Genomic DNA, 22,748 nt, shown 5'->3' on the forward strand with positions numbered 1-22,748 from the left:
CTTGGATAAAGGTGCTATATAAATGCACCATTTACTATTTATGGAGGATTGGAGGTGGTTCTCAAGTGGGGTCTGGGGACACGCACAGGTCCTTGAGAGGGTTCCCGGGGGTCCCCAGGCCGGCAAAATTAGTTACAGAATAAAAATGTGTAGTTCACAAACATGCTGCAACGTGACACGTGAGCTTGTAGATCTGCTATTTTCATAAAATCTTGGAAATGTGAAAAATGTAGAATATTTTTTGAAACATGTTAACAGCACAAATCTTGTATGGGGTGACGTCCCTGACTCCCTGGCACAGCATCATTTCAGATGGGGGTCTGTGGCAAAATACGTATTCATTTTGGGATGGAATGGTTTGAGAACCATTGATCTATGGGACTTGCCAGTCGAGTGCCACAGTGCTGCTGCTGACTGTAACGTGCCATCTAATGGCCATTCGCATGGCTCGTATAAACTGTTACCACTTCAGGGTTTCTTTTTTACCACCCAGCCAAGTTGAGCCAACCCATTTGCTACAATATATATGCAGTGTTTTGGTGTAGTTCACTCATGGTTCTTTGCTGACGAGTGATCCTTGATTGTGATGATGTTGATTGATGCACACTGTAAGAGGCCAGGAGCTGAGGTCACAAGGCTACAAGGAGCCCAGACTACTGTCTCTGATTGAGCGCACTGGAGAGTTTATGTAAGTATTAGGCAAATAGGTGGTTGGAAAATAAAGGAGTAGTTGACCCAAAAAATGACTCTCCTATAGTCTACTACTGACCGATGACCCTGTCATCAAATTATTGGTTTAGGAATGTGACAAAAACAAAGAAATCTCCATGACTTCTTCAAGGCTTCATGGCGTGTGTGGTAGAAAATAAGTCGTTTTTTTGCATCAACTACTCCTTTAATCTGCTTTGCTTGGTGTGGTGACTGGTGACTTGGTGATGGTACTGTAGATGGAACTGGTGAGATCTTCTTGGTCATGCCTGCATAGAGTTTGGTTAATGCAGACCCTCCTCCTGCTTATCACTTCTGTACTTTGCTGCTTCCATTTGACACTGTCATAGTTTGTTATATTTCAAACAAGTGGGTCTTTGTGTTCTCCTTTCTGGTTGTAGTGGTCACCCTGGCTTTCTGCTACTTGATATGTTGTCAATGTCACCTGGGTTTAATAGAGAAGCCTGTGTTAATGTGGTTTCAGCGCTGAGGAAGGGTATTATACAGGTATGGTAAGAAATGGAATGCCGGTTTCCCCGTACATTTACAGATCATGATGGTGTGCACAATAGCAAGGTTATATAGAAGCATGGGATTTCATTGTACAGCTAAAATATTCTGCTTGCTGGTAGACTGTCCTGTCTGTAGTACTCTGATTACAGAAGTCATGCATTGTGCCCTCAGTCCCCTCACTGCCCTGGCTGAAATGCAAGTTCCAAATTCCATGCTTGGGCTGAAACTTTGCCCTGATATGGAAAGTACTGACATCATAGATGACTGTGATGTCATAGACTGGGCACAGGAAGTCTGAGAGCCATATGGAAGCATCGCTGTTATTAAAGTTGTCTTGTTGCAAACCTAGTCAGGATTTGACTCTTGACTTTTGAGGGGCACTAGCACCTCCTATGCCCAGCTTTGTGTGTTTGTGTGAACACAAACATGAGCTGATGATTGGCTGATCATCACCCCATAGCGATGATTTGATTGGCTGAGCAAAGTACATCTTGAAGATAAATGTTAGGGCAGAAAAGTGAAGACGCCAAAAGTGATTGGCTGGAATGGCATTTGTGATGATTTGATTGGCTGAGCACGGAATGTGATGCATGATTGATGATGTATGATGATAAGAGCGCCCCTCACTTCACACTAGTGTGATTTTTGATGGGCGCTAGCCCCTCAAAAATACAGCTTTGTCCTAACACAAACATTAAATGCCATTGATAATGAATGGCCAGTTTTGAACAAACATTGTGTAAACACAAACATTGAAGACGAAGATGAGGACGCAAATTGTGATTGGCCGGAATTAGATGATGTATGATTTGTTTTTAAAAACTTTCAACCCTTCAGGGCATGATTTCTTTTGTTGCTGTTAGAGTAATGGTTAAGCTCACTTGCCAGTATAGGCGCAATGAACCATTCGTGCTGTTTGCATTTGTAGCACTAGCAGCCTGTGCCAACGTTGGGGAGAGAAAGAGCGATTAGCCTCAGTGCCAGCCAGCATGCTGCCCATTATGCAGAATTCCACCACTCTGTCCTAGAGTGTAATGAGACTCACATGAGCACACAAGCTCCCTGCTCAGCTAACTGCATTAAAACCTTACACACCAAGCTGTGCTCCACTTGGGATGAACGGGAAAGGGGACATAAGTCTCATACAAGCAAGAATATGATCAAGATTCACCAAATGTGGTCCTTTCGCATCCTCACTTCCCCTAGCAAAACTGCAGATAAAAAGGACAGGTGCTGCTGACTATGGCTGCATGCATAATAATACTATCATAAACCAGTTGCTCGAGCCTTGATGCAAATTGTCTAATTATGCCAACGTTTCAACTTTCAACTTGGCACTAATTGGCAGAAGACAAAACGTTTTCATAAGAAACGATTCTTGCATCGAGTCTGGGGGATAACGCGGCTGGTATTATTTTTCTTTCTACGATAAGTTGACCGGACACATTTGGTCAAGCATGGTTGAATCATTTTTCCACTAACTCAACACAAGACTTCCTGTGAAGGAGAAGGAGGAGGGAAGTGTGATAGTGTTACGCAAGAAAGTGCTGCTTTTGCCCTGCCTCCTCCCTACTCTGTCATTGTTGTTAGAGAGTGCAATGTGGCCTCTCCTACATCAACCTGTGTCACAGATTTGAGGCTGTTAATTGTGATTAGAGCTCGGGGCCAAATTAATGACTCAAAGCCAAGGTCAGCCAAACAGTTTGGTGTTGTTGGCAGAACGTGACGAAAGATGTTCATATAAACCTAAGATTTTAGAATTGGACATAAGAAGCAAAAACAAATCAGGGATGTGAAAATGATGTGGGTTTAATTTTCCGCTTGGTAGTATGCAACTAAAGCATCTACATTGCAAGATTCAAAATGTCTGAATAGACGGTTATTATTATGCATGCAGTTTTCAATATAACCTGAATGTAGGACTAATAATACATGTTTCCATGTTTTCCATGTTCCAATGCACTTATATTGACCAGTTTGCATGAAATCTCCATCATTAAAACAGCATGATATGGGCTGTTATAATAAAAGATGCTTTACTCTTTTGCTTTATGTTTTATAATGGATAAATTGCTTAATTTTCCTAAATGTTTTAGAAGAAAAGGCTTTTGTAGTGGAGTTTAAAGCTGTAATGTTAAATGGTGCTCTGTTCTCTTCCCATTCATTTCAGACTGGGTGTTTTGGCCACCCCAGAATCTGTTGTGTCATCTCCAGTACCTCAGTTGTCTATACCCATCAATAGCAATTTTCTAATTGTTCCGGGTAAGTACATGCCTCTTAAAAGTACATTTCTGGAACTGTAACTAGTTGTAGCCTCTTGTAAAGAAAGGTCAAACTGGCCTGGGCCGTGGCTCAGCGGTCCGGGCACCTTGGCTGGTAATCCAGTCTGGCAGTGTGCCGCGGGTTCGACTCCCGATCCCGACGGCCTTTACTGCATGTCATCCCCCCATCTCTCTCCCCATATCCTGTCAGCCTACTGTCTGTCCCTCCATAAAAAATATAAAATAAAGGCAAAAGCCACAAAAAAAAAGCCATTAAAAAAATATGAGGTGTTTGTGATTCCAGTCATGCACGTTTATAGAGTACTTACCGTACAGCCCACTGTCCCTCAAAAGCCTGTGGGCTTCAGACATCACATTCCTTAACCAAGTTCCCGGGCATGGGCCTGTGTTTGTTCAAGGTCACTGCACACACCGTAGTGTAGAAATGGTGATCCAGGGGTTCGGCATATTTCCTTTCGTCTTTTTGCAGACAACATTTGAAAGTCAACATGTCACGATAAGAGCCTATGGGAACCTCTTGGAAGGCTTTTGGCTACTCCCCCACCATAGACCTTTGAACTTGAGCATGGCCACTCTTTCACTCTCCCTCTGTTTCTCTATACTTTTTTCCATTCAGAGGCCGACGAGGCTCATCTTATTGACTTGCCTGCAACCAGTAAGTGCTTTACTTATTTACACATTCGTTTGTTGGTCGTTTGTTTTTTTCCAAATGAAGATCTTTCTGGAAATCACATAAATGAGTCATGTTCTCAGCGAGGCAGAGACTTGAGGCTTGTATTGTGGGAACGGAACAATGCTTAAACCATGGCATGCAATCGTAACAGAGCTCTCGTCCAATCCGGGCTACATTTTTTAGAGCATGCCTGGAGCCAAATGCTTGTCGACCTCTTTATGTAGTAACGGGGGCTAGTCATGGGGTTGCCACAGCAATCTGGAGGCATGTTGAATTGGTTGTCTGTTAAATCACCTGCCTTTTGTATTCCACGGACTGTCTGCATTTCTAATGTGGCTGCATTAGTCCGTGTGGAATAAGAGACATGGTTCCATTTGTTTCCCATGCGTGTGACCGTGTGCATCTGTGTGTCCGTCCCGTCCGCGCTACCCCTAGCTTGTGTGCGGATACTGGTGCGAGGGGACCGAGCCCCTGAGCTGCGGCTGGAGCTACAGGACGATGAGCGCACTCACACTTTCCTCTCCCAGGTGAAGAGGGCCAAGCAACGAGGTGAGCCCTCCTCCTCCAGTATCACTCTCCCGCTCCACACCACAGCTGCGCTGCATTAATTATTCACCTGCTGCTCATCCAACATTTATTTACCCAGGGTGGATTACACCACTCACTGATTTCCTACTGTATGTGTTGTTGTCGTCACCCACCCACACAAAACACACGCTATGTTTTTCATCCAAAACATAGCCTTATTACGAGAGCATGTGTGGTGATTTAAATCAATTTGTAACTCTCAGAGTTAAAGAAACACTGGTGATTTAATAATATTATTATGTATATTTTAATATCGGGACTACTCCAGGAAATAACCCACACAGCACACACAAACCAGACGCCCAGACACAGTCTCTCTCTCGCTCTCTCTCTCTCTCTCTCTCTCTCTCTCTGCAGGGAAGGGTCCTTTCCCTTCCTTACCATTGTTGCGGTCAACTCTATGCTTTTTTAGAATGTTATGTAACGCTATACCGCAGTGGCTGCAACCTGTGTTTTCATAGTCTACTTCTCCTTTTTTCCTGTATTTATTTTGTTGGTCTTGTATGAGATTGTCTGGGGGAACTGAAATTGATGGCGGTAGCAGTTTAATACACTCACGTTTTCCTGTTGTGGTGATAGCAAGTACATGATGCTGCATGTAGTAGCGCTCCTCCTGGCTCTGCTGTAGTATTCTGACTGCCAGAGCTTTATTTTTCATTTGGGAAGATTATCCTGTCAACCCATTTTGACCTGAGATCAGATTCTAAAAATGTCTTCTACATCCTGACAGTTTTCTGAAAAAGCTATGTTTCTATGTCAGTCGTTCTTCGATTTTTCAAAAATAGCAGACCTACAAGCTTGTAGATCTGCTATTTTTCAATAGCTAAAGCATAACATGAAGGGGTTCCCGCCCAAAATGGATTAAACAGAACTTATGAATATCATGAGCCTTTGTTTACTCCAGAGTGTGTGCCTTGTACACCGCATCGCTGCACCAAAAAAATCTACAAGATTGTTCAATTTGTAGATCTGCTGTTTCCCCTGCGTGTGTGCCAATTATGAATGACATGCCCAGAATAGCGATGCTATTAGCGGTGTGGTGAGGCGTAATCTAATGTGAATGTGAGAGACGTCACATAATGGTTATGACTACGGACATTTGTGACTAAATTTGACTGAGGGACTGCCATTGGATTATTTTGAATTTTCGTTTTTTCACGTCATATGAAAGCAGGGAATCATAGCTTCAAATTGACATATTGGTTGTTCAGTTTGACCCACCAGTTTGGGAGATATGGCTTATAGAGTAATGTCTTACAGAAAACAGAAAATTGAGAAAACAGGCTTGAAAGGTTCACTTCTGTGGTCTCTAACATTACACCTAGCTACATGTTTAAGCATTTATTTCATATTTACATTTCGATTTCAGCTCTGACACTTATTTCAGACATGCTCTAGTATGTGAAGAGTCTGCCTCATTTGAAAAAAAAGAAAAAAAAAGAAGATTTTTCTCCTCTGGTGAAAAGCTGGAATTTGCGCGATGGCTAGGCTCTCAGTCAAATCTGGTCACATTTCAGCTTGGAAATTACATCCGACTATAGACGATGGATGAATGTGGTTGTGAGATACCTATACGCCTTAATGCTAACCAGTTGTTTGGACTCACTCTGGAGGAAGTCTGTAGTAACATCCGACTGCATTTTAGAAGTATTGCATAATAACTGCTTTATGTCAGCAAGCTACGCGCTGCATGCATGCTGCCGTTGTCTTCTGTGGAGCCACTGCCTTCACTAACAATAGCACTGTTCTGCCTGTTTCCTAACCTTTATCTATATGGTGTTTTGCAGTAAATGTAATGGAAACCAGATGGGAAGACACATTAGAAAATGGCTTCATCATCCAAAACATAGCCTTATTACGAGAGCATGTGTGGTGATTTAAATCAATGTGTAACTCTCAGAGTTAAAGAAACACTGGTGATTTGATAATATTGATATTATTTTAATATCAGGACTACTCCAGGAAATAGAAATAATAATGACACCCATTTACCAGCTTGTACCACCTTTTGTGTCTCATTTTATCTTCCTAGTCGATTCCAAACCCACAGTACCCAAAGTAATGGAGCCCCTCGCTCCAGCTCCCCACAGGGGGCCTGTCCCCATTCCACCGCAGAGAGGAAACAAGACGGCCATCTCCGTGGCGTCTTCAGGAGCCAACACACCCAAACCCATCAGCGCACCGCCTCCCAACGTCAACAACAGCACTACAGTGAACCAGACGGGAACAGCAGGTACATTGTCATTTGATGTTTATTTTCCAATTGACCTCAACTTCAACTTTACTGAAGCTACAGCTCTGGCCTAATGGCCTCTGTAGTCCTGTTGCATGTCACACGAGAGCCTGATTGATTGATTGATTGATTGATTGAAAAATGTATAACAGTTTGTAGAATTACAGTACATTTCAAGCACAAACTCAATACAAAGGCTGTTAACTGTGAGTGGACGACCCAATTAAGCATTACACTTGTTTACAACAGGGTCCACCATGTTCAATTCATCAAAACATTTAGAGACGTACAAATAGACACTTCTATATAGACAAAGAACAGAACAGGAATTCATCATAATGGAGGTAAAAAGAGAAAAGAAACATATACAGTGAGGGGAAAAGGGGGGGGGGGGATTCAGATTTTACGGGGGCCAGTTTCGAATTGCAGCCATCCGTAGGTGCCCTTTGAGAGCGGTTTTGAAGGAGTCAAGGGAATCGCATGTCTTAATGACTGTTGGTAGGGCGTTCCACATTTTGGTGGCATAGGAGCGAAAATAATTTAGTCCCTTGTTTGTGCCGAATCTGGGTTGTACATGGTTCGCCTGTTGATTGATTAGGTCAGATATAGAGCTAAAAGACAGTGGCTGTTGTCTTAGGACAGTGCTGGACACAACTGATCAAACAGTAGAACAGTGCTGGACACACAGATGCTCAAACAAAGCATCTAATGTGTATTACATAATATGGCAAACATTATGTGAGTCCTCACTAAACATTCCTGCAGCTGTTGCAGCAGTCAGTCGTTTGGAGGAAGGATAACACATTTTACAGCATAGTAAGTTCATATTAAATGTTTACTTACTCTGATATCGTTGATAACATCACAAGTTCACAGGTGTATCAGAGTGTGCAGGAAAAGGGAAGACCCGCACATTGTCTTCACTTCACAAAAATGTATTGATATGGTTTCGTTTTGGTCACTTGGACATTCTTCAGGCATAAAGAGAGTCTTTATGCCTGAAGATTTACAATATTATACAATATATATATGTCAAATTTACAATACCAGATATACATGAGGAAGAATATGCTGCTTGTGCAAGTAGAGAAACATTTGCAGAAGATATACATGGCAGCAGATATAGAATCGCAGTCTCCTGTCATAGATGGAAGAAACGTTTTGTTTGAGTTTAAAAAAAATTGTGGCCGGTAGTCCAAGTCTGGCAGTGTGCCGCGGGTTCGACTCCCGATCCCGACGGCCTTTACTGCATGTCACTCCCCCATCTCTCTCCCCAATTTCCTGTCAGCCTACTGTCTGTCCCTCTATAAAATATGAAAAAATAAAGGTGAAAGCCAAAAACAAAACATAAAAAAACGGAAAAAAACATTAGTGGCCTAACTCTTGTTATTGTTTTCAATGTACATTTTACAAAAATAGTAAAACATTTCTGTAAATGTCTTTGATTGATTGAATATTGTATTAGATCACAATGTACAGTCAAGCGTTTTGTCCAAAAGAATTTCACCGCGGTCTTGTTTCCATTCAAGTCCTATGCACTCACACTCAATCATGACATGAATAATAATTTAAAAATAATAATACTTTAAGACAATAACACCAATTGAAAATTCTCAAAATAATGGAATCTACAGGTTTGTACAGGTTTGGGGCCGGAGTAAATCAGAGAGGGGATAATAATTTACATTTTTGTTTTAATAATTTGTTTTGGCTGGACCGCGACAACAGAACTGTGTGATAGCCTAGTTAACCCATTTTGGGCGGGAACCCCTTTTGGTGTTCCCTAAATTGTAACATTATGTTATAATTTAGCTATTGAAAAATAGCAGATCTACAAGCTCATAGCGCGCCACCGAGTGGCGCGCTACGAGCTTGTAGGTCTGCTATTTTCGAAAAATCGTGAAAATATTTATTTCAGAAAACTGGAGCATTTAGAAGATTTTTTTAATCACATCAGCTGTGTATGTTTTGTCATACAACAAATAGAGAAAATAGCTACAGTACAAGCTCAAAGCACGACAAAATGTATTGTATTCATTTGTAATGACATGCCCAAAATAGGACGCCAGGTTGAAAATTGGCATGTAAAAATGAATGTTGTGACCTTGCATACATAACAGTCTTCTATTTGCAATGTATTTCACATACAGTATGTGTGTGCATCTCATAGCGAGATGGCTGTGTAATCTTCAGTCAAGTAGCACTTTGTTGATGTTGAGGGGAACATCAGACTGAACTGTGGTCAGAAATTGGGCCATAGTCCACTGAAAAGATTGACTAATTGGACCGTCTGGTTTCCCCATTCTTCTCAAATACATCTCGTGGATATCATCACCCCGGCCTGCAGTCACCTTTACAAGGTTCCTGTTGCAAAGGAAGGAGCAAACGTTAAATCAGTTTCAGTTAACGTATTTTTTTTTAGCTATTGTTTTTTGTGTATTTCCTTTTTGTGATCATTTAATGTTAATGATAAAAACCTTGACATTGGAACAAATTGCCTACCTTTGTACAAAATAGGGATGCACCGAAAGGGAAATTCTTGGCCGAAACCGAATATAGGAAACAGTTGGCCGAATACCGAATATCCGAATATGATTAATATTATATATATATATCTTTTTTCCTACCATTGCTGTCATGGCCGTAGCTTAAAGCTACCTGATTTATGGCAAAAGAAATGTTTATGGCAAAACTTAACTTAAATAATAATCACTATTATGGATCCATAAAACATTTATTCAGCTCTTTTGAAAGCATTAATTGCATACACTATTCGGTGATATATTTTCTGCCTATTCGGGAAAAACCGACTAGGCCGAAAATGCATTTTCAGCCATTTTCTGCCGAATATCTTCTGCGGCCGAATATTCGGTGCATCACTACAAATATCGATCGACAGGCTTTTCATGGTTTTAATTTAATCTCCAAATGTTTTGTGTTATGCAGCGGACAACAGACGGGACCTAGCTCAGTCGCTGGCCTCGGACTTTGGATTCGAGGATTCGTCCTTCAACCACTCTGTCAAAGTGGAAGAGAAGAAGAACCAGCAGAATCGCCCGGTGGCTTCCAGGGAGCCTCCCCCCGTCCCCCCGCTACCGCCTCGCAAAGGCTCCTACGCTCCCTCCAACCCTCTGCCCCCCCCACCACCGATCCCCAAAGACAGGACCACGTCCATGCAGGGCAAAGACAACCCCTTGATCACGCCCGCCAAACAAGAGTGAGATTCTTCCCTCCCATGATAGCATGTCGATTCTTTTTTTTTTCACTTAATTTTTATTGAAGAAAAGACAGACAAAAAAACAAAAACCAAAAGACAAGACTGGGAAAAAAAAAAAAAAGAACAAAAAGAGGAAGACAAAAACAAAAAAAACAAAAGACAAAGCTGCATTTTTCATATTACAAGATACATTCATTGAAATCCTATTGCATTATCACTAGGCTGAGAGAAGAGAAGCGTGTCGATTCTAACCAGATCACAGGATACTGGGCCTGATTGGGTTTCTACACGATTTTCCTGTTTGTTAGCTTTTTTCTTTTCTTCCAAATAGAACCTTATACTGTAACCCAATTACATATCTCGGGTAATCCTACACTGTGTATTGATTAGCTTAACCCATTTTGGGCGGGAACCCCTTTTTGGTGTTAGCATTATGTTATGCTTTAGCTATTGAAAAATAGCAGATCTACAAGCTCATAGCGCGCCACCGAGTGGCGCGCTACGAGCTTGTAGGTCTGCTATTTTTGAAAAATCGAAGAACGACTGACATCGAAACGTAGCCTTTTCAGAAAACTGTCAGGATGTAGAAGACATTTTTAGAATCTGATCTCGGGTCAAAACGGGTTAAATGCGAACACCCATAGGCTTTGGGAGAGAGGAAAAACGAACCCAAAAGGCATGAAACATTCTAGGTCCTGGCAGTCGGAGTGGGTTTGATAAGTAAAAGGCCTTTTATTGCATTTGGGCTAGAGAGACACTACAATCCACCAAGGAGTGTCGTCTTGCGCCATCTCCAGGGTGTCGGGTTGAGAATGTACCAAACATCTTTGCTTGAAATTATGATTTCTTTACTAAATTTTAACCCATTTTGGGGGCGGGAACCCCTTTTTGGTGTTTTAAACATTATGTTATAATTTAGCTATTGAAAAATAGCAGATCTACGAGCTTGTAGGTCTGCTATTTTTGAAAAATCGTGAAAATATTTATTTCAGAACACTGGAGGATTTAGAAGCATTTTTTTTAAAGAGGTCAGGCCTAAATGGGTTAAATATATTATTTTTTTGTATTTTTTTTTATCATAGAATCAGATTTGATCGTCTGGATAGGCCTCCATCGTGGACCGACAGTCCCACCACCAACAGCATAAGGCAGGCCATGTTCTCCAGCCAGGCAGGCCAGAGAGAGTACCTGATCAAACACCGTCTGGCCAAGAAGGAGAAGGAGTATGTAGACATACACCACTTCAGGTGAGTTGCAGAACTCTTCTAGGTGCGTGCGTGCGTGCGTGTGTTTGATTGATTGAAGTATTTATTAACAGTTTGCAGAATTACAGTACATTTCAAGCACAACTCAATACAACAAGTAAAGAGTCTGACACACCCACGCACGCACGCACACACAGGCCTCTGTATCAGTCCAATTTCAGTTGCCCTCTGGTGGCGGGCGGGTGGTGTTACAGCGTGACACACAGACAGACAGACAGACACACAGACAGACAGTTTTGGTCAGCTTCTATAGTTAGTGCTCACTTCGTTCGCAAAAACTGTTAGCTGTGGACGACTAAACTAAAGCATTACACTTGTTTACAATAGGGTCCACCATTTTCAATTCATCAGAACATTTATAGACGTGCAAATAAACAGGAAATCATCATAAAAGGAGGTAAAAAGAGAAAAAACAGTGGGGGGAAAAATGGGTGGGGGCCAGTTTCGAATTGCAGCCGTCCGTAGGTGCCCTTTGAGAGCATTTCTGAAGGAGTCAAGGGATTCGCATGTCTTAATGTCGTGTGTGTGTGTGTGTGTGTGTGTGTGTGTGTGTGTGTGTGCGCGTGCGTGTGTGTGTGTGTGCGTATGTGTTCTCCTGTCTAGACTTGATTAGCATTTTTAAACAGCAGCTCCTCTTGCAACTCTGACTTTGGTGAGCCGAGATTTAAATGCCTGTGTTTGACTTCAGGCTGGTACATTTCAACACGCTTGTTCCAGATTGTGAAGACCTATTATATATATATATATAATATCCCATCCAGAGATGTCTTTTTGTGGCTATATTGTGATTGCATTCATTCACAATAATTGCATGCATGCATGCATCCTGACCGTTGCATTATGTTATGCTTTAGCTATTGAAAAATAGCAGATCTACAAGCTCATAGCGCGCCACCGAGTGGCGCGCTATGAGCTTGTAGGTCTGCTATTTTTGAAAAATCGAAGAACGACATGACATCGAAACGTAGCTTTTTCAGAAAACTGTCAGGATGTAGAAGACATTTTTAGAATCTGATCTCAGGTCAAAACGGGTTAAATGCGAACACCCATAGGCTTTGGGATTGCATTCATTCACAATTGTATGCATGCATGCATCCTGACCATTGTGGACGTTTCTGCTGCCGTTTCAGGTTCTTCACGGGTACGTGGAATGTGAACGGCCAGTCTCCAGACAGCAGCCTAGAGCCCTGGCTCTGCTGTGACACAGAACCTCCTGATGTTTATGCTCTTGGGTTAGTAGGAGTCGAAATATGTTGCTGCTGCTTATGTGTCCAAAAACTGGCACTTTTCAGGAAATAGAAAGAAGAATCTGTATTCCAATGGATGTTGTTGTTGTTACTATTTAGTCACAAGCCCTCAAGCCAATGCTTTTCACTGGTTAAATATTTATAAAAGCCACAGAGCAGTACACAGACACTCTTCTTAACTACGTTCACTTTCAATATCTTCAGAAACGGCGAAAATAGTACTCTCTACAATCTCACGCGTGTCTGATCGCACACGTGTGGCCTTGAAGATTGGCTATTTTGTATTATTATCGCAACATTTGTTGTGACACTGTCATGAGAGAAAGTATAACGTATTCATTCATGAAAAAACATAAAAAGTTGGAAATATGGAGATGCAAGGTTTCAACAACCATATAAATAGTGGTCCCAGCGGTCTGTACCTGCCACCCTTCTTTTTTTTTTTCAAGTATTTTCGCTGATTCTTTTTTTTAATGCTGAGGTTCATTTGGTTGAATACCATTTTAACATTTGGCTTGTATACTTGCGACTGTAGTTTCCAGGAGTTGGACCTGAGCACCGAGGCCTTCTTCTATTTGGACTCTTCCAAAGAGCACCTTTGGGTAGACGCGGTGGAGAAAAGCCTGCACCCCAAAGCCAAGTACAAGAAGGTGAGTTGAGAGAGAGAAAGGGCCGATTCATACTCCTGTTTTACCGCTGTTTCGGCGCTGTAGTGCCGAAATGATTTCGGCTCGTCAGAAATTTTCAGTAGCACCGAAGAGCCGACTTTAGGACGGTACCCACCCCCCCGAACCTCAAATGACGTCACATTGTAGGCTCTACAGAGCCGAACCGACTTTTATTCGGCTCTAAAATAGGAGTATGAATCGGCCCATAGACTTCTCTAAATCGTTACGCAGTGTTGACCACAGTGACCACAGCACTTTGGCATGCGGTCTAGCGAGAGCAATGTGGACAGGAATGTTCTCGTTGTTTCATTGTGTCTGCAGGTCCGCACCATCCGACTAGTGGGCATGATGCTGGTGGTGTTCGTCAACAAGTTGCATAAGAACCACATCAAAGAGATCGCCGCAGAACATGTGGGCACGGGCATCATGGGAAAAATGGTATGTTCAGCTCAGTTGAGCACTTCAGTTAAGTGCCTCCTGCTCCCATGTTGTGTTTGTCTCAATGTGAATTCTCCTTTTAAAATAGAGGGCAGACCTTTTCTTAACCTCATGTATACTTCGTAGGAGACTTGTAGATTGGCTATTTCTTATGCACACGGCATGGAAAATAACACTATGTGCTTTTCAAACATCCATTTATCTTTTGTCAAATGTTACCAAATTAATTCTGACAAATTTGTAATTTTCATCCAAAATGGTTATGTTGGTTAAAGTGGTTAACATTATATTTTGTATTAAACTAGAATTTCGCGGGCCTTCGGCCCGCTCATCCCAGAGTTGCGTTGCCCCGCGTTGCGATACAGAAGTCCACAGATACAGAAGTCCACAGTGACACGCGTTGTATGCAGCTGTTTTGTGTTGCAGCGCGTGCGCGCGCGCGCGTGTAGTGTTGTTGTTCTTATCCATAACAATAAATGGATCAAATATGCTCTATATTAGTTATGTATAGATTTAAAGCAGTGGCTGTCAAAGGTGTGATCCAGGGACCCTCATGGTTCCTTGAGGGGGTTCCAAATGGACCCATTATAGGTCTGTAACTCTGAGAGTGTACAAATGGAACCAAGTGGACCCTACAGGTCTGTAACTCTGAGAGTGTACAAATGGAACCAAATGGACTCTGTTATAACGTTTAACTGTGATACTGTACAAATGGAATCAAATGGGACTCTTATGGGTCCATTTGGTTTTACTCTCAGAGTTATGGGGGTCCTTGAAATTTAAAAGGGTTGAGAAGCTGTATGCAATGGCTTATGTCTTGTAAAAAGAGAGACCAGCCTATTCTCCAAAGCATGATATCTTATGCTTTGCTAGGTTGTACAAATTAATATTGGGTCAATATAATTTGCAGGACTCACGTGTGTGCTCTCTGTCTCTCTCGCTCTCTTCTCTCTCCTCCGTCTCTGGGGTGTGTGGGGGGGGGGGGGGGGGGGGATTAGTGGCGCTGCCTGCGACAGTGCTATACTTCTCCAGCAGCGGTGCAGAACCGAGAGAGTGACACATTCTTGTGGATGTAAACTGCGCAAGTTGTAGCTTTAAAGTTCGGATTGTGTAGTCGCACCGGTGGTACAAAGTGAATGTTACAACTCGCACGGTGATGTTGTAAGGCGCAAATGCGAGTACCTAGTCGCACTGTCGAGCCCTGTGTAGTGTAGTGGCATTTTCGCTGCATCGCGAGGCGATCCAAATTCCCCCCCGCGCACGCACGCACGCACACACACACACACACACACACTGGACGTAGCTGTGTGTTGTTGCAGCGCGCGCGTGTGCGTGTAGTGTTGTTGTTGTTGTTCGTGTCGATATTTGCGCGTCGGTTTGTCCCGCTTGTACCACGCCAGGTTTGCACAGTGCGCTCAGTGCGATATTGCCGAACGTGGGCGTTGTGTGTGTGTGTGTGGGTGGGTGTGTGTGTGTGTGGCTGGCTGTGTTTTGTTGCGTGGGGATCGCCATGTGAGGGGGCTAGCCAATAAGGGCCCTGTGTTGCATGTGGAGAATTGTGTAGGTGAGTGTGTGTGGTGTAGCCGAACGGGGTGGTGAGGACATGAGGGGGATGTAGCACAGCAATCGGTGACCCCTACATTAAGCTGTGTTGCTCCCAAGATGCAGTGCAAATGCGTGTTGTAGCAACCGTAGCCACTGGGAAAACAGGATGCAGTGTTGCCAGGTCCGCGAATTGTAAGCGAGTTGTAAGTAGCGTGTTGAATGGCATTTTTTCTGGGCTTGTTTTCATAGACCTGGCAACAAATTAGGCGGGGGTGTCGGTGCTTGTGGCGTGTTTGTGTTTATTATTGATATTGATGTTGTTTGTGAGTGTGGACGGGAGGCGGCTGTAGTGGCAGTGCAATGACAGTTTTTACGCGGGTGTTGTTGACTGTGGGCGTGCGGCGCGACATGAGGAGATAGCCGTGGATCGACGCGGAGGGTAAGACTGTGTCGTGTTAGTGTGTTGTTGCAGTGTGTGTTGCAGCGTGTTGCAGCGTGTCAGTGACGTAGTAGCTGGTGCCTTTTGTTCCTGTGCGTGCTTTTGGGGACATGTTTTCAATTGTATATAAGGATTGTTAAATTGCAATATTATCGAACGGTCTCTCAAAAGGAAATGTTTGTATTTACTTCAGTCTGAACAACAAACAAATTCCCACTGGTGAAAGGATAAATGACCAGACTAGACCCAGGGGATATCAATCCATCCCCCGAGTGTGAATGCGACCCTGTGAATATAGAACTCGTAGTAGAGCGTTCTTGTGTGACCTATCTTGCAGGGGAACAAAGGCGGCGTGGCCGTGAGGTTTATCTTCCACAACACCAGCTTCTGCTTCGTTAACTCGCACCTGGCGGCCCACGTGGAGGACTTTGAGCGGCGCAACCAGGACTACAAAGACATCTGCGCACGCATGACCTTCCATGTGCTGGACTCGCCTCCGCTCAGCATCGTCAAACACGAGTGAGTTCCTCACAGCAGAACAGCCTCGCCAGGTCGATGTTCACCTTGTGTTGAATCGCCGGGGCCCCCCGAGTGTTATTCAGTACAAGTCATTGTTTCTACATACAAAAGGACCCATGAATTAAGCAATATTACACGAGAGGGTGTGGTTTAACGTGATTATTGCCATGACAGTGATGCGGTCAGGAACGAGACGAAGTCGAGTTCCGCAAGCATCACTGAAGTTACAACAGTTACCCTTAAAACTAAGAAAATCGCTGAAAAAAAAAATATTTTGAATGACAGATGTAGTCACTACGACCACAATGTCCCAAGAAACTGGCTAGACTAGCCACCGAGTTTGCTAGTGCTCTGGGAAAACAGAGCAGCTGAATTCTTTGTTTTGATTAGGTGGTGAATGGTGCTGGTTTGATCCACGGCTAGAAGGCTGTTTCAACCAATCAGATTGCTTCCTCGAAACGACCTGTTGTATAATACTTATTCTATACTCTTTACTTGTGGGTACCGTCATATTAACTGCTGTCCCTGGTTTACACATCCCTTTCAAAGAAATTTGATTTCAGTGAAAATAAAAAGCTCTGACACTTAAAAAAGAATCAGTGATGATGCACGTCACCTGAGGCCACTTGTTGACGTTGTCATATAGACTTTTTGCTCATCATCCACATTGCTAGCGTTTAACCTGGGCGGGAACCCCTGTTGGTGTTTTAAGCATTATGTTATACTTTAGCTATTGAAAAATTGCTCATAGCGTGCCACCGAGTGGCGCGCTACGAGCTTGTAGGTCTGCTATTTTTGAAAGGTTGTGAAAATGTGGCGCAAATCTTTTGAATATATATTTCAGAGCGAACATTTTTAACTGAAATATTGGCTTCTGGGGGGTCCCTGGAACTACATATTTTGAGATGGGGGTCCGTGGCCCAATAGAGATAATTCTGGGGGTCCTTGACATGAAAAAGGTTGAGCACCACTGACATAGAAACATGTCTTTTCAGAAAAAAAATAGGATTTAGAAGCCTTTTTTTTAATCGACCTCAGTCCAAAATGGGTTAAAGCACCGAGGTCGCCAGCTAGTAGTAGTGCATGCACAGATAGATAGGACTACTGTAGTTTTCACAGACAAACATATTATTTCTCAGGACAGATCCTCATCTGTTCGATATTTTTAGGTTAAAGCACAGCTGCATTAGATAAAGAAAGATGCCTGTCAGATGTTACTCATAAGTCCACACCACTCAATGTTGACTCAAACATTTGCGCACAGATTGATGAATGCAGAGCATTGCTTTGAAATGACCACACACACGCCCACTCTTCTGCCGTACGCTTGTTTGATAAATGAGGGTCATTGTGTGTTGGTGCTCTGTTCCCGCATTGGTGCTCGGAAACAGAGCAGAGCTCTGAAAGGCACGCCGTCAGGTCGTGACGTCAGCCATTTGTCACTTCCAGTTTATCTGCAGTCATTGAAAACTGAAAGGTGCATTTGATGACAAATGCGTCTTATGCAAATGTGTCACAGCTTCGACGATATAGCAAAAGGCCGATGCACACCTCAGAAGGGCAATAGAGCATGTCATGAAAAGAGTGTCTTTGAAAGACAAAGAAGGGCACACTGTCAGACACTTGCCAAAATAATGTTGCTCTTTATCCCATTTTGGGCAGGAACCCCTTTTGGTGTTAGCATTATGTTATGCTTTAGCTATTGAAAAATAGCAGATCTACAAGCTCATAGCGCGCCACCGAGTGGCGCGCTACGAGCTTGTAGGTCTGCTATTTTTGAAAAATCAAAGAACCACTGACATAGAAACAAGCAAGTGTCCGACAGTGTGCAGGACCTCTTCCTTGTCTTTCAAAGATAGATACCCCTTTCACAGAGCTTTGACGATGAATTGTGCTGCACTATAGCTGTTGTTGTTTCACTGACGTTGTAGTAATGGCGTGTGCCCAAACTCTTCTCCCTTCTGGCTCCAAAACCTTCTGGCTCCAAAACTGTGGAATGCACTTCCCGTTGCAGTCAGAACTGCAGCATCACTCCCAATCTTCCGCCGTAGTCTGAAAACCCACCTTTTCAGACTCCACCATGGCCCATAGCACTTACCCTACCCCCTTAGATAGCATTTCTGTAGACTTAGATATCATTTGATACAGACTCATAGCATGTTATGTAGACAGCACTATAATTGCATTGTATGTAGTCATAGCACAGTATAGTATATATGTATAGTTTATATGTATAGTTTCATTATATAGATATTCCACTGTTACGTTCTTAGCTTACGGTACGCATGTTTCATGATAAATGCTTTTTTATGTGATGTATTCCCATGCTTTTTTGTTCTTGCTTAATGTAAGTCGCTCTGGATTAAGAGCTAAATGTCTAAATTGTAAATGGTCTCATGTGTGTTTCAGTGTGGTCGTCTGGCTTGGGGATCTTAACTATCGGCTTTGTGTGTACGACGCTGCTGATGTCAAACAGCTCATAGCCCAGAATGAACTGAAAAAGCTTCAAGAGTATGATCAGGTGATGCTCCAAAATGCGTTGAGAATTCCAAAATGTGTCATTAAGAACACAGTATAAACTTGGTTTACTTTGCAAAGGACATGCTGTATAGCCCCAGTATTTGAGATCTTTTAAAAAAAACCATATAATGTATTTTAAGTTTATAACGTTTGGTACATTTTAGGACATTTAGCGTACATACTTTGACGTCAACACCTATAGGAATGAATCAAAACCAGAATATTAATTTATTTGAAAGTACATACGGCACTTGTGTCATAGCAACAGATCATTTAAAATGCTGGAAATAAAGGTTATGTGGAAAAACATTTGAGAAAACCATTCTCATAAACAATAAATATGTTGTATACATTTAGGAAATTGGTGTTTACTGCCCTGCCCACAAACACAGTGATGTTAGGAGTGGAAGTCCCACCTGGCAAACCCACCTCAGCTCTGTATAAAAAACAAATCCAAATGATCCAATATCATCAATATACATTTAATTTAACAGTTAACTGTAGAGAGGCTTCCAGAGCATTGCAATACAACTAACTACTTCCTCTATGTGTGATGTCATGATTCTTCATCCCAGGACAGCTACTTTTTCCCAGCAGTTATGGAGAACTTTTCAAACGTTATGTCATTTTTACCTATAATTTAAATAAGCATCTGATGTATTTTAGATATACTGATGTAAATATCTGAAGTTGTCCCTTATTTGTTGTTGTCTTGCTATATTTAACCCATTTTGGGGGCGGGAACCCCTTTTGGTGTTTTAAAGGGCAACTTTAGTTTTTTTCAACCAAGGTTCATGTTTTAGGTTGTTATTAGAGAAAATAAAAGATGAGTGTTCATTTTTTTTCATTTGCTGCTTTCTTTCGTTTTAGGGATTTTAGCTCTTTTTGACAGGGGGGCGGGGGCATTCGAACATGGGGCTAAATATGTATTTTTGTACAAAATGTTATGGTGATTTATTTTTTTATTATTTACTATAGTCCTAATAAACCCCAGGAAATTACATCTGGCCACAAAAGATCACAGGATCTACTGAATGTGAAGGAGGCCTACTGGGGGGAAGCCACACTGTGTGTCATAGGCTCAATATGTCAGTTTGTCACATTCAGTAGATCTCGTGATCTTTTGTGACCAGATGTAATTTCTTGGGGTCTAGTAGGACTATAGTAAATAATAAAAAAAGAAATCGCCATAACATTTTGTAAAAAAATACATATTTAGCCCCATGCTCGAATGCCCCCGCCCCCCTGTCAAAAACAGCTAAAATCCCTAAAAAGAAAGAAAGCAGCAAATGAAAGAAAATTAACACTCACCTTTTACTTTCTCTAATAACAACCTAAAACATGAACCTTGGTTGAAAAAAACTAAAGTTGTCCTTTAAACATTGTTATAATTTAGCTATTGAAAAATAGCAGATCCACAAGCTCGTAGCGCGCCACCGAGTGGCGCGCTACGAGCTTGTAGGTCTGCTATTTTTGAAAAATCGTAAAAATGCGGCACAAATCTTTGAATATATATTCTTTCAGAGCAAACGTTTTTTTTTATTTCGACGTCAGGCCTGAATGGGTTAACTTCTAATTGCACAAGTGGAGCGGCTGCTCCATAGCCAACAGTAGAACCTTCCACTGGTAATGAGTTTAGCTCCCTGAGTCAAATAGCACATTGATGGAGAACGGATACTGAGTCAACCATCCCATGGAGATATGGAAATCTTCCCACAAACGTGTAGAAACAAGAAAGGCTGTTGTGCAAACACCCACATTATGTTGTTTATGACTTCCTTATGTCATATATTTAGTATTTGCAATCTCTCTCTGTTTCCTCTTTCATTCGGTGCGTTTAGTTTTGTGAGGGCCACAAATAAAGGAGTAGTTCCTCTTGTCTGTCACACTAAATAACACGTATTTATATTTGTCCTCGTTTTCTTTTCATAAACAGCTGAACATGCAGAGGCAGACCAAGAGGGCCTTCACAGATTTCATGGAGGGAGACATTAACTTCATCCCCACGTATAAATATGATGCCAAAACGGATCGATGGGATTCCAGGTAAACACATAAATGACCCAAAGACACAGACTTAACTCCACGAATACACGGTTAATTCCTCGGTGTTCATTTTTAGCTTTTGTAACACTTGAGCGCGTACATGTAAACAACAAGTAAGACGCGCGAACGCAGGAAGCGAACGCAGCTCGTAAATTGCAATAACAACAATTAGAATAAATTACGTACTTTTTTAAGGTTTTTTTAAGTTCTCTTTTTTATTTTTTTATTTTTTAAGTGTTTTTTTAAGTTACGTTTTTTTTTTTACGTTCTTTTTTTAGTGTGTGTATGTGTGCGTTCGTGTGTTTCTTTTTTTTGTTAGTTTTTATTTTTTTTAAGTTAAGTTTTTTTTTAAGTTAAGGTGTGTGTGTGTGTGTGTGTGTTTTGTGTGTGATACAGCTGCGCCCTCTGGTGGCGGGCGGGTGGTGTTACAGCGTGACACACACACAGACAGACATGTTCTGCTAGGTCTCATAGTTAGTGCTCATTGCGTTCGCAATCAGACCCGTACAGGTCCATTTGTTTACATGTACGGATTGCACGCTCGTAATCTTTCAGTGTGTGCAAGACACTCCCCTTCCATTCACTCATCAGAGCAGCCATCGGCTGGGTTAAGCTGTAAAAGCATTTATCACCTGCCCAGCCCCCCCTTTCCCCTTTCTTTTCCCCTAGTTGACCTCTGTCGTGCAAACTTTAAAATGCCACCAGCATACATCATTATATTTATTAGCCTCGGCTGTTATGAACCTGCCTTTTGAGTCTGTTGTGGCTGTGTGGTGTCCAGTGGGAAGTGCCGCACTCCCGCGTGGTGTGACCGGATCCTGTGGAGAGGTGGCAATGTCAAGCAGCTGCACTACCGTAGCCACATGGAGCTAAAGACCAGCGACCACAAGCCCGTCAGCTCCCTTTTCAGCGTTGGGGTAAGAAGACCATCGTGGTCCAGTTGGACCGGTTTGAGGAAGTTGTACGACATTGTTTACTTAACCCATTTTGGGTTCCCGCCCCAAAATGGGTTAAGTAAACAATGTCGTACAACTTCCTCAAACCGGTCCTTTTGGTGTTATCATTATGTTATGCTTTAGCTATTTAAAAATAGCAGATCTACAAGCTCGTAGCGCGCCACCGAGTGGCGCGCTACGAGCTTGTAGGTCTGCTATTTTTGAAAAAAATCGAAGAACGACTGACATAGAAACACAGCTTTTTCAGAAAACTGTCAGGATGTGGAAGACATTTTTAGAATCTGATCTCAGGTCAAAATGGGTTAACCCATTCTAAACGGGAACACCTTTTGGTGTTTTAACTAAGCATTATGTTATACTTTAGCTATTGAAAAATAGCAGATCTACAAGCTCATAGCGCGCCACCGAGTGGCGCGCTATGAGCTTGTAGGTCTGCTATTTTTTTTTTAATCGTGAAAATGCGGCACAAATCTTTGAATATATATTCTTTCAGAAGACTTTTTATTTTTATTTCGACGTCAGGCCTAAATGGGTCAAGCAAGACCAAAGTGTGTGTGACGCGGTCATGAAGTGACCGATGAAGTGCACGAACGTTCCCTGTGGTCTTCATCAGAGTTGTTGTTCTGGTCTGTGTGCGACAGGTCAAGGTGGTGAACGAGCAGCGACACAAGAAGGTGTTTGAGGAGATCGTTCGCATGATGGACAGAATGGAGAACGACTTCCTCCCATCGCTGACCATAACGCAGAGAGAGGTGTGTGTGTGTGTGTGTGTGTGTGGGGGGGGGGGGGGGGGGGGGGGGGGGAGGCCACAGAGAAACATACAGTACACCAGGGTTCCCCAATTAATTTTCCTCAAGGGCCATATTTTGACTAGGGTACCTGGCTGGGGGC

The 22,748-nt window shown here is 42.5% G+C and overlaps 1 protein-coding gene across 3 annotated transcripts in view; it reads left to right on the forward strand.

The window, feature by feature from the left end:
- The window catches only part of ocrl (OCRL inositol polyphosphate-5-phosphatase), a 36,991-nt gene that overhangs the window by 1,687 nt on the left and 12,556 nt on the right, over positions 1–22,748 (forward strand). For 2 of the 3 annotated variants that reach the window (XM_079508229.1, XM_079508231.1), the window contains exons 2-16: positions 606–688; positions 3,392–3,483; positions 4,120–4,158; positions 4,612–4,725; positions 6,797–6,997; positions 9,944–10,214; positions 11,297–11,461; positions 12,610–12,711; positions 13,262–13,376; positions 13,716–13,832; positions 16,154–16,335; positions 18,745–18,856; positions 20,792–20,901; positions 21,683–21,818; positions 22,499–22,609. In XM_079508229.1, coding sequence (XP_079364355.1) covers positions 606–688; positions 3,392–3,483; positions 4,120–4,158; positions 4,612–4,725; positions 6,797–6,997; positions 9,944–10,214; positions 11,297–11,461; positions 12,610–12,711; positions 13,262–13,376; positions 13,716–13,832; positions 16,154–16,335; positions 18,745–18,856; positions 20,792–20,901; positions 21,683–21,818; positions 22,499–22,609 — 1,950 coding nt within the window. Of the gene's footprint in view, positions 1–605; positions 689–3,391; positions 3,484–4,119; positions 4,159–4,611; positions 4,726–6,796; positions 7,005–9,943; positions 10,215–11,296; positions 11,462–12,609; positions 12,712–13,261; positions 13,377–13,715; positions 13,833–16,153; positions 16,336–18,744; positions 18,857–20,791; positions 20,902–21,682; positions 21,819–22,498; positions 22,610–22,748 lie in introns of all 3 variants that reach the window. The other variant, XM_079508230.1, reaches the window with a different exon arrangement.

This window comes from Electrona antarctica, assembly GCF_951216825.1.
Source record: "Electrona antarctica genome assembly, chromosome: 1".
In the NCBI taxonomy this organism is placed as follows: Eukaryota; Metazoa; Chordata; class Actinopteri; order Myctophiformes; family Myctophidae; genus Electrona; species Electrona antarctica.